The sequence below is a fragment of the Limulus polyphemus genome, unplaced genomic scaffold, assembly GCF_000517525.1.
Source record: "Limulus polyphemus unplaced genomic scaffold, Limulus_polyphemus-2.1.2 Scaffold635, whole genome shotgun sequence".
NCBI lineage: Eukaryota > Metazoa > Arthropoda > Merostomata > Xiphosura > Limulidae > Limulus > Limulus polyphemus.
This window is the reverse complement of record NW_013666245.1, coordinates 417,071-429,594: the sequence shown is the minus strand read 5'-3', so window position 1 is coordinate 429,594 and position 12,524 is coordinate 417,071. Positions and strand designations below refer to the sequence as shown.

The following is a 12,524-nucleotide window of genomic DNA, read 5'->3' as shown; positions in this document are numbered from 1 at the left end:
TGCCCACCACGGGTATCGAAACCCGGATTTTAGCATTGTAAGTCTGCAGACATACCGCTGTGCCATTGGGTGGCAAAGAGGATGTGACAGGTGGGCATTGCAAGAGGGGTCTGATTTTTTTTTTTCATGGCTCTGTGATCAAATAATATTGAAGGCTATGAATATTATGCTTTGCCTGAGCAATGACAATATTCTAATGAGGAATTTACATTAAATTTTTTACTTCTTGGAGGGGTAATAAATAAATTTAAAAAGGGGATGCCTAGAGAGAACATGTTACAATTCTCGTACTAGGAAAAATTCAGGATTTTTTTCTTTAAATATTGTCTTATAAAATTAATAACTTAAAACTTATACACTATTAAAATATGGATTACACAGGCCTGCAATGGTTTTATTGTCTTGAAATTTTTACATGTTTTACAGTAATTCCCCTACACTGAATCCAAAAATGATATCCATTTTTCTCCATCGCGTACAGATTTTTCACAAAACGTCATATGTACTTTTACATAAGTGAATCATTTTCATTGAAATCGGATCATATTTTCTTATGCTTAAAATGTTGAAACTACTGGCTATAGATTTCTTTAGACTAATCGCAACATAAGAGTCTTATAGATCATTCTAGAACCCATGAGAAACACATCTCTATTACATAAATGGTTAACAGGCCGCATGATGTGTCATTTCTGGATAGTATTTGTTTGTGTGTGCAATCTGACATTATTTTTTTCTTTTCAGTATTATTTACTTATCACTATAGCAACAAGAAGTTGTGTAAATGACCCAAACATATTCTGTTATATTTGTGATATATTTGTTATAAAGAAACAAAGGCAAAAACATTACAGAATTTATAAAAATAGTGTATTACATATATTTTGGAATAAAACTTGAGGGCCAACACAAATCATATGCTCCACAAAAGTTTGCACCATTTGTGTTGAGGAGTTGAGACAATGGACTAAAGGTAACAAAAAAAGTCTTTGCCTTTTGGAATTCCAATGGTTTGGAATGAGCTTAGAAACCACGGAGATGACTGCTATTTTTGCTCATGTAACGTGCAAGGCTACAACACTCAAAATAAAAAGGAAATTTCTTATCTGATTCTGATGTCAATAGAAATGATGATTAGGAAATTGACTTCAGATGAACAGTTTGAAAGGACAATGAGGAAAGTTGAAAAAGAAGCATGGGTTGCCTTTAAAGATGTTATTGACAAATTTTTATGAAATAAAAAGGACCCAAATTACAAAAATACTGTCAGTAACATGCTCAATAAATTCCGTGAGTTGGGTTGTAATATGAGCTTGAAAGTGCATTTCTTACGCTCACATATTGACTGTGTTTTCAGCTACATTTCTATGCTATATTTATTGGCATACCACAAAAATGAAGTAACTTAATTACATTTTGAATGTCAATCACTAAAATCCCATGACATGAGTACAAAAAAATGCCCATGGAGAGAGGGTTCATTTTTTTTTTAAATATATATATCTGTTGTCACAAGCTTATCACAATTGCCTTCCCCCTCAAAAAAATAAATAAAAAAAATGTTTGATATACACGAATGTTTCAATTTAAGTTTAATGGGAGTGTTATCATACAGACAGTTTATATAGCACAAGTGTTAAATTTAGTTATTTTTAGAAGTGATAGTTTATCATGGGATCATATATGTAACTGTTTATGAATAATACACTGTTGTAGTTCACTAGTTATGAATTGGTGATTGTTATATTATTGCGTCATGTTAATAGAATCTTCTGAATTTTTGTCATAGTTTTAATTGAGTATTATTGCATTGTAATATCTAGTAGTGTTTGGAACTTCTAAACCTCTATCAGGGTATAAATATGTGTCAAAAATTTAGTTTGATAGATAGATCTAGACTGTGTGACTGTGAGTTTAGCCATCAAGAGCATATAGTGGCAATTTTTAAAGTGAACTTATCACAGACTGTATTGTAATAACAGAGCAGGAAGAATAGTTTGTCTTGTCAATTGTGTTCTAAAGTAATTGAATCAACCTGTGTGGACTATGATGAAAAAGAGATAATTATTTAAAGTTTTGGATACAACTGTTATAATCAAAAGTGTAACAAACATATGTATATATTTTTGACTTGTTTTAATATATTATTTTAAAACAAGTGGACTGTGTGCTGCTTGTTTATTGTTAAAATTTATTGCCAACAAGTCACATACACCTACTGTACAGAATCTGTCCCATAGAAAAAAAACTTGACAAAAAAAACTTAGTCTGGATCTGCCCCAACAATACGAGGTTATATACATCAGTAGACTGGTCTTCTGCTCAAAAAATTATTAAAACAAATAAGTTGAAATGGTAGCAGCCTGAAAAACTAAAAACTGTGTAATAATGTAAGAAAAGTTAGATGATTAAAAGCCACTAGCCACTAACTACATTAAACTTTTAATACCCCAAAACACCTTACAATGTAGCATTCTGATTTCCTTTTTTTTCTACTCACTCTGGTAGATGGTAATTAATAATAATAGACAAGACGAAAGATGGTTAAACATGATGTTATTTCATACAGCATTTTTTTTTATCAAAAACCAAGATTATAGTTAATCAAAGTAAATGAAACATGAGTAGTAAAAAATTAACAAAACTAGGTGAATATAGGCCATGTGTTACTTTTGTTTAACCGTCAATTGCTAAAACTACTTTATCTGTAGTATTATAATTTTCATTACTCACCCCACCCGATTTAGGTACTGCAATAATTTGTACAAAGGATGGCACATCACGATGTAATTCGAAGCACAGTTTTTCTTCATCAACAACCAAGATAACATCAACTAAAAAATAAAAACATATGCAAAATGTAATTCAGCTCAATATATATATGTCTACCTAGATGTATTGGTCCAAAACATTTACAGTGTGCAAATTAGAAAACAAAAAGATAAAATTATAAGTGAAATTATAACAGAATTTAGAATTAAATTAAATTAGTGTAACATTCAATTACTTACTTTCCTCACTTTTATGAATCTTGATATTATTGATACTTTTTTAACAGTAAAAAAGCAGACAGTTAAATTTCAACAACAGTAGCTGTTCACCAGAAAACACCAATATTTTCAAATTGCACAATTAAAAAATAAAAGATCTCAGAATCTTAGAAATAAAAAATAAAATGAGCCAGACACATATAAAACAAAATAAAGAAAGTAAAAGACAAAACCTCTGAAAAAGCTTTATACCAATAAACCATAAACAAGGTAAGAAAACATTATGCAGATATAAAAGTACTTAAAATTACTTTTCCATTTTCTCTGAAAAAGGCTGAAAGACAATAGCTCTGACTCCATTTTTTATCTGAAGTTGGTTTCAAAGTTTCCTAGAATTATTATTGTTTTGTTTTATATATCTATTTCGAGTTACTTTTATGTTTGTTTATGATTTCTTGAATAAGTTCTACAAACCACTTGATGTATATGAAATGTTTAATTGTATATTTCTTCTTCTTAAAACCAATATTTCTACATACAGACTTCATGATGTTTTTTTCTGGTCTTGTATATTTTAATGAAATCTCATGATTGGAACAAACAGACAAAAATTCCTGAACTCAAACCTTTATGCTTTACTTTCCTTTACTCAAGGAAAAAATAGTCCTCTTTTTTTGTCAATACTTTGATAATTAAAAAAAAAACTGACTAGTTTACAAACATGAATCAGAGTACATTATGCAAATTTAGTCAAAGAACTAAAATTTAAGCTACAGAATTTACTACTAATTAAAGCTATATGTGCATGCAGATCAATGTATTGATCAGTTACATACAGGCTATCTTGAATTATTATATCACTTGCATCAAAAAGATATACTATTATATGAAGTCTGCCTTTAGTGCCCAAACTGATTCTTCCTACTACTTAATCACCTTCAAAAAAAAAAAAAGGTTAACAAATGAGCATGCAAAAAGCTGAATGTACAGTAATTTAAAAAACAGGAATAAATTTCCCTAAATCCTACTCTCATGGTTAGTTATCAAAATGCTTGAACTTTCATCAAATGTGAACTTTTTAGAATGAAAATGAATTTCAAACAGAGACGTTAATACCTATGAATACTAAAAGCCTTTTCTTGTTGAGTTGCTTTCATGCCGTTAGCATCCACATGAGATCAAATTCTGAATGTCCTTGACACAATGCAAATCATAACTCAACTTATCCACAGTTCTCCACTTTTCCACCTTTCACATGACTTATTGTGCATGTATCAACAGAATGTACATAAGCACTGTTATACTGCTATATGAAAGATTTCTCTGTATGCAGTCTAATGACATAACCTCTTTCTATCGGTTGGTGAGAGATGGATTGGAATGTATTTTTGAAGTAAGTACATGTTTGAAATTCATTTTAATTTAAAAATCTGAAATTCAAAATTGGATAGATTCACCTATGGTATACTAAAAGCCAATATACCCTCAATAAAATGGAGATGGGTATTGCAAAGTGTCATAAGGAACACTATTTCCCCAAAAGTAAGGATCTGAAGCAAAAGAGTAACAGTTTAAACCACAGCAAACAATTTCAATAGTCAAGCAGATTTTGACTAGAATCCAGAATCAGGTTAAAGGTTAATGGACTGATTAATCTCCTCACCCTTGACTCTCATTAATAATAATATATATATATATATATATATATATATATATACACAAATGGAGGTAGGAAGTTATAGTAGAACCTGTGAATGGAGCCATGCACATTCTCAGGTTACAGGTGGTGGTGTGCCTGTAGTCATGTACCTGCAGTAAAAGATTATCAGAGTAGGGGACCAGTAAGAACTAAACACTAGACAAGCTCTAGGGGCTAAGGTCCCCTTCCTCCTAGTCTGAAAAGGTTGGCCAAGTCAAAAACTGACCTAGTCAGTGGGCACCTGGGGAGAATTGAAAAGACCTAGGCAGACCCAAGGATGAGTTTGAAATCATGCATGTGATGGTGGAAAGGATATTTGCTAAAACATCATTGGTTACCAGAAGGTAACCTTATTCCATTTCCAGGAGGAATTATCTTCTTATGAAACTTCAGTGTAAAGGATTAAATTTGATCTAGGACAAACAGAGGTATATGTGACTTGTGAGAGTCCTGACTGGACAAATCCATACATTTAGTCTCAGATTTTATCTTTTTTGTTGCTCTTTTTATAATAAAATAATGTTTCAACCTCATAAACCCACAGAACTGTGAAGATGAGTGTTGGAAGGTACAGAAATACTTTGGTTGCTATACACAACATAGGTATGGGCCCGAGTAGTAAATTATCTGATATTAGATAATTTGCTATGGATTCTATCTGCTTTAAAGAATGACCGCCAGAAACAAATAGAATTTTGAAGTTAAAGAGACAGCAATATGATTTAATTAAATTTCAAGAACATATTCAGATTCATCGACTTGGCAACCTGCAAGATGTCCTCTAAAGGGTACTTATACTGAGATGCTAAAGACATTGACAAATAGAAAACTCATTGAGATATAACCCGAAATTCACTTTTAAGATGCCTGGGAACATCACAATAAACAAGATGGATCACTTGCGCAAACTGATTTGTCATTGCAGTCAGAGCAAAATATGAGAAGCATAATTTGTTGTATGGTATAGACAATCTTTTTCATGCCTTCCTGAAAGATTCAATATGTGCAAGATAACAATAACAAATGGAACTCACTGGACATAAAAATCATTCTTAAGAATAAAAATCAAGATCAGACCGGGTAGGTTACATAACATACAAAAGACTCTGGTTACATTCTTTAACATATCCAAGTTAAGGTAGGAAAGGAAACAAGGTATAAGAAGCATTTAGGGCAAAATGTATCAGAACACCTTCTGCCTGGTGCAAACAATAAAATAAAGTACATTTTGAGTGATGGATAATAGAGTGAACAAATCACACAAGGTTCAACAGTGGTCTTCCACATAAAAATACTAAGTTCAAGTTCTATTTAGAACAGTCTAGAAACTTTGGGCTGTTGAAGATGAAAGGCTTGGAAAAGGTATTTGAATATAGGGAAAACAAAATAAGAAAGACTGATTGGCTCCATGTCATCTGAAAGTGGCAGATAAGACAGCTATGTAACCAGCTTTAGAAGAAGGTGTTGAGCCAAAACATGAAAATAAGAAGCAATTTGTTTAGGAGTTGCAGATAAACAATAAATTACTGCTTCTAATGCACAAACTCCAGGAGGCAGTCCAACATGAGTGATATTCAACCAGGGAAAGTGTCGACAATAATGGGCTTCGATTCAAATCCTTTAGAAAGTAATTTGACTCTCAGACAAAAGACCTAAAAACAGCCAGCTGTGAAGCCACAGACATCAAATGTCATTGTGAAAAATGCATGTTTGATGCTGTCGAAGATGTTCCAAAAGTGATAAAAGGACAAGTTTTCTGTGCAAAAGTGGATATAACAGGGGAAATTATGGTTGAGCTAGCAAAATGGAGTGATGAAGAGAACCAGGTACCTTGCATAAATGATATTGTGTTGAAAATTCACAGAAGGTGGAGAGGAGGGTAAGCAAAAAGAAAAAGATTCTCCTAAGATTGACAGCAGAAAATTTGGATCTGGAACTGAAGACCAGTAGAGTGGAAGATGTTTATTTGAACTTATGAAGACATTACTAATCAAATGACCAAGACATTTGTAAAGCCAAAAACCACTGAAAACACAAAGAACCAAGGGTAGAAGCTGACAATTCTCAGAAAGAGAACCAAACAAACATCACATTAAGAACATGACAGGATTGAGGAGGAACATATTGAGAATGAAGCCATAGATAGCAAAGAAACTGAGTAAAACAAAAACTAAAAGAATGAGTACCAAGCTAATTGCTGATATAAGCAACTACTGTAGAATTGTCTGTGTGAACTAATACATATTGGTGGTATATAAGGTGCAGAGCTCAAGAGAAACATGTTAAGCAGCCTAGAGTTTTAACAGGTGCATGTGAGCTATTGCTTCTACAGTAGTCCAGCCAAACTGAAGCTAACACCCCAAAATAGCTCCATAATGGAGAGTAAGGAATCTGTGAAAATATGAAGATAATACTTTTGGGTCAACCAAAATTAAAGAAACATGAGAGCAATGCAAGAAACAAGTAAGCTACATGACAAAAAATCTGAAGTAAGATGCTACTGAAAAGCAAGGTCCCATTGGAAATATTGCTGTGAGCACACCCCAAGGGAATAACAACATGAAGAGAAGCCATCATTCCCAAACCAGAAAGGATGTCTTTTGGTCATAGGTACATGACACTCCAAGGCTTACAATGCATGTTCCTCATACTGTGTTGTTGTAAAACCCCAGATGTACTAAATACTAAATAATATTGATACTAAATATTGGTACTAAATAATAAGTGAACTGAATGGAAACTTCAGTCAAACAAGCTAATCTTCCATTTAATAGCAAAAGTCAATGTCAAGTGAATGGGCAAAACCAGCAAAAGTAGATAACTCACCAGAAAATGTAAGAACCAATTGGATGGGCAATGAACTGGTTAACTAACCTCCTTCACATCATGATAAAATGGCAATGTTTTTCAATTAAATGTCCATGCAAACATGAAACTCCCCAGGGACACGAGCAGACAAAAATGGAAATACAGTTTGAATACATAAGTTGTTCATGAAAAAGGGTCAACAATATAGCCAAGCAATCTCCCTGCCTCCAGAGACATTGAAAAATTTCTGATGTTGATAGAAACAATAGTAGCAGTAGTTAACACTGTCTTCAGAGTTTTAGTGAATGAAAGTATCAGAACAACCGTCAACAAAAAAATCTAGCTTATGGAGAGAAAACAGTGCCTATGTACGTTCTCTTGATGAATGCACAATAAGTCAGGTGAAAGATGGGAGATTTTTGGGTAAGTTGACAAATACATTACATTGTATCAAGGACATTCAGAATTTGCTAATAGCATGAAAGCAACTCAAGAAGAAAAGGCTTTTAGTACATCAGAAATAAATCTGTCTAATTTGAAAAACTATTTAAATCACTACTGTAGACCAACAAAACTTTTGACATTTTAAAAATACTTGATTTCTAGGTCTAGTATCTGCTACCTAATGCTTAAAAAATTCCGTAAGTAAGGCTGGAAGAATATAATAAAGTCTGGCAATAAAAACAGCATTAAAGAAATACAAAACTTATTTTCTTTCATTGCTTTTGCAATTTTACTGTTAACTACTGAATTCATAAGCAAATAGACAGAAATTGTATATTGCTGGAGATAAAATTCTTGCAAATCATTTTTAAAAAGTATTTTTGTACTAACAAAATATAATATTGCTATTTGGTAGCTTGTTGATTGTAATACCAGGTAGAAGGATCACATGCATATTTCACTCCTAAAACAAAGCTAAGAATACAGCATCACCACGGGTCACAGGTCAAAGGCTATGTCATCGTGTTTGTTGACTTGCATTCCAAATCTTATTGAACTACTATTTTATGAATTTATGACAATAAGATTGGCATCAAACTATATATTATAATTCAACTTTTAGTATTATTTATTATTTGATTTCTTAATTTAAAAGTAAATATTATAAAAACACACCTAAACATCAATGTTTGTGTGTCACATGGTATGTTGAATGCAGCACTGGTCTCAAATCACCAACATTAACAAGCTAGAATATAAAACAAGAACCTCCTATCTTTTATATTTGCTGAGATATTGCTCTTGTACTGAATCAAACACAGTGGCCCTGCTCACCTCTTTCCATTTTTGGAAATGGTCCCTTATGTACACTTACTTCTGTATATGACATGTGAATAACCAATCGAAAGCTCAGAATGTCCCCCTAGTTGCTTTCTCAGCCATTTTCAAATGTACAACGTCATCTCCTTCTTTCAATATAAATCTTCATGCTGGTAAGGCGAGTCTTTAGTGAGCTCAAAATTTCATATTTTTTTAGACCCAAATACAGATTAGTTACTAAGTTTGATAAATTATAGTGGAATTCTATGGTACTGACATAGTAATTTATGATTATTTCAAAAGTATATATAAAAAATTATTTTGTTTCACATTCTCACGTGTGAAATTTGATAAGGCTTACAAAATACAAGTCTGCTAAAACACAGACAAGACAGGTCACTTTGTAAAGGCTAGTTTTATATTCTTGGATACGGTAACATGAATACACATGCACCATGTTATTGCAACTTCTGTAATGTTAGCCAGGCAATATAATAATAATAATAATAAATATATATAAATGTATAATGTTATGAGATTTAAGCTATTTAGACTAAACATTTGTGTTTTCATGTTGTAATCTGTAGTCATTCTAGAATGAATAAAGCATAATATATATATATTTATTTCCTAATTTTTTTATAGTGGTCACGAGGTTGGTCAAATTGACAGACCCCATATAGTTAGGGTAGAGAAAATAACAGACAAAATATAAAGTTTTACTGAAAACAAACATTTGAGATATATTTAGGAGGTTTTAGAGATGACAAAAATAATATTTGACATTTTTGAAATGAAGAATAGTTCTTTAATCATAACATGAAAATCACTTTGCACTCAGACTAGTAACGAAACAGACTCGATATTTTCACAAACAAATCTTTAGTAAAAATACTATATTAAAAAATTGATTTTTTTTGTGTAAAAAAGGCTTGTAATCATTACTAAAAGTCTACTAAAGTTTGTGAAGATACACATATAGCATTAAAAGTTATAGTATAATACTTAACATGTGCAGATGTGTTTACGAAGTCGTGTATTTTATACCAATACTTGACATTTTTGGGATGAAGAATAGTTTTTAATCATAACATAAAAATCACTTTGCACTCAGACTAGTAACAAAACAGACTCGATATTTTCACAAACAAATCTTTAGTAAAAATACTACATTAAAAAATCTGATTTTTTGTGTAAAAAGGCTTGTAATCATTACTAAAAGTCTACTAAAGTTTGTGAAGATACACATATAGCATTAAAAGTTATAGTATAATACTTAACATGTGCAGATGTGTATACAAACTCGTGTATTTTATACCAAGCCCGTCACGAAAGGGTTAATGCCAGTCCATTATATATTTACTTACTTCCAATCAATCCATAAAAAAATGTCTATGTTCAAAATATAAAATAAGAAAGCCTAAGTTTACTGAAAGATCTGAAGTAAACAAAAACTACTAATAAAAGTTAACATTTTGTAAGTGGAAAATGTATTTCTAATAGTACTTACTTCTTTTAACACAACAGCTATTATTCGACTGCTAGGGTTTGTTTCCTTCATTTGCCCAGCTAAGCTTCTGATTTTTTTTTCACTTATTCCAGTCTTTTATTCCTCATTTAATTGCCCTCAGCAATATCTGTCTCATGACACTCTCCACCTATGTCAATGCACCCTCTATCCTGGTACTGTATATAAGCACCTCCTTCAGATAATATTATAATTTTTTGAGACTGATCCAATCTGCAATCTCTAACACCATCTCTTTAAGAACATGTTAAATTCCAAGACCTCCTCTCACACTATAGCTATAATCACACATTGAGAAGGTGGAGGGGCTGGTAAGGGTATGCGGTTCACCTGGAACCTAATTCATGTACTGTGGGTGGGATTTGACATGATCCATCATTACTATTGGCCAAGCCACAACCAGGCAGCTGAAGTTCTAGTGTTTGGGGTTAGAATTATAGGGCTATGGTCCCGAAATCCTGTGTTGGTGGCTAGGGTATTTGGACTGCAATAGATATACTTGTGAGTGGATCCCAACCTGTAGGTATAGAGTGATACATTCTGATCCACCAAAATCATGAAGAAATCCGAAAGGCAACCCCAAACTTGGAATGAAGGGATCCTGTATGCCATACTCAACCTGAGGAAACAGAACTCATCTGGTCTGGAATTATGAACACTCATCCTCATTCCCCAACTGTGTGGATAAGGGTAAAGTCTACTTATCCCCAGAATTATGGGGAGGACATGAAACAAACTGTGCTCAACCAAGGACCCAGGATGGGACCACTCTTCAGTCGGAATTACAAGGAGACAATGGACCTTCTTCCTTGAACCGTGCTCAACCCAACTTGATTGCCAAGCATAAAATCAGAACCTGTATTATGAGTATGCTCTTGCATAGGCTGGTGCCTCTTCTACTAACATCTAAAAAAAACACATCCAAAGTCCTGGGTAGGAGGGTCTCCAACTTCACCCTCTTCTCCAAGACTAGAGGAATTTCATTCAAACACTCTGGAAGAACCTCTGTCTACCATCCCAGTGACTGAAAACCAGGTGTGGTAAGGACACCCTAGTTCCACAAGTAGAATATTGGGGTGGGGGTAATGTCTGCTGGGGAGTCCTGAGGAACAATGGAAACAGTGCAATAGGTGAAACAAGTTACCTAAATTTTTAAAAGCAAACCGACCCCAATTTATTCAATTCAATGATCAGCAGGGACAAGTAGGATCCCCTTATGGTTTATTCGGGATAGTCTACCCTGAGTGGCAGTCCAGCATAGTACAGAAACACCACCTGTTCTGCTTCTTATGGAACACCTAATTTCTACAGAGCCTGTTGCAACCTAGATAAAGTATATTGTGTTAACAGTTGCTAGTGTGGATTTGGTTTGATAAAAGCACACCTGCTTGGGCAACACTTGCCACAGAGTAGGATCCTGTGAAAAAAAAGGTAAGGCACAGTGGAAAGTAAAGAAGAGAAAATATTAGAAAGGAAGATACTCACCTCTCTTTATAATCTAGCAGATGTGGTTAAGATAGCAATAGGGGTAGTTGAAAACACTCTGAGGAAGATAGTACCAGATCATACAAATAATGAGAGATTAAAGTATTGGGGGAGGTCCACATACCAGCCTGCACAATGTCCTCCAGCAGGCAAATCGACCTGCCGCTAAGGACATATAAATGTGACAAATCTGATGAGACGTGACTCCTAGAAGTCTCCTTGCCTCCAAAGAGAGACCAGAATAAGTGATATGGATCAATTTTCGTCCCCATATCGACAAACTGAAGGATCTAATGAACAAAAATGTCTAGTACCTCTAAAGGTGTTAGTGTGGGCAACATAACACTTCAAGGCCATAGCAAACAATCAGGATCCAATTTGTCATAGAGGTGAGAAATAGCTGTCAGATGAATCAGTGAAAAGGATTTATCCCCTTCCATGGTTGCCAGTGTCTTAGGTAAAAAGGACCTGTCTGGGTATAGGAGGACATGGGTAGAATGATAAAGCATCATGTGCACATGCAACACAAACAACTCCAACCAGTGATGTCCACAGGTCAGTAGCCACAAAAAATAACTCTTAATGGAAAGATAATACATGGTACATGAGGCTAAGGGCTTAAACCGATGTCAAGAAAGAGCATGTAATACCACCTTAATATACCAGTTAGGCAACTGAAATAGTCTTTTAGGGCAAAGGCCCCTTAACAACTTGAGGAGGCTGGAGAGCTCTGGGGACTCAAATAAGTTAC

General features: G+C 33.6%; 1 protein-coding gene across 7 annotated transcripts in view; it reads right to left on the bottom strand.

The window, feature by feature from the left end:
• LOC106459600 (protein CLP1 homolog) overlaps positions 1-12,524 on the bottom strand; it is a 107,609-nt gene that overhangs the window by 34,057 nt on the left and 61,028 nt on the right. For all 7 annotated transcript variants that reach the window (XR_002610601.1, XR_002610600.1, XR_002610602.1 and 4 more), the window contains one exon: positions 2,734-2,834. Coding sequence is in view for 4 of the 7 variants with exons in the window: in XM_022386121.1 (XP_022241829.1) it covers positions 2,734-2,834 (101 nt within the window). In the remaining 3 variants the exon portion in view is untranslated. The remainder of the gene's footprint in view (positions 1-2,733; positions 2,835-12,524) is intronic.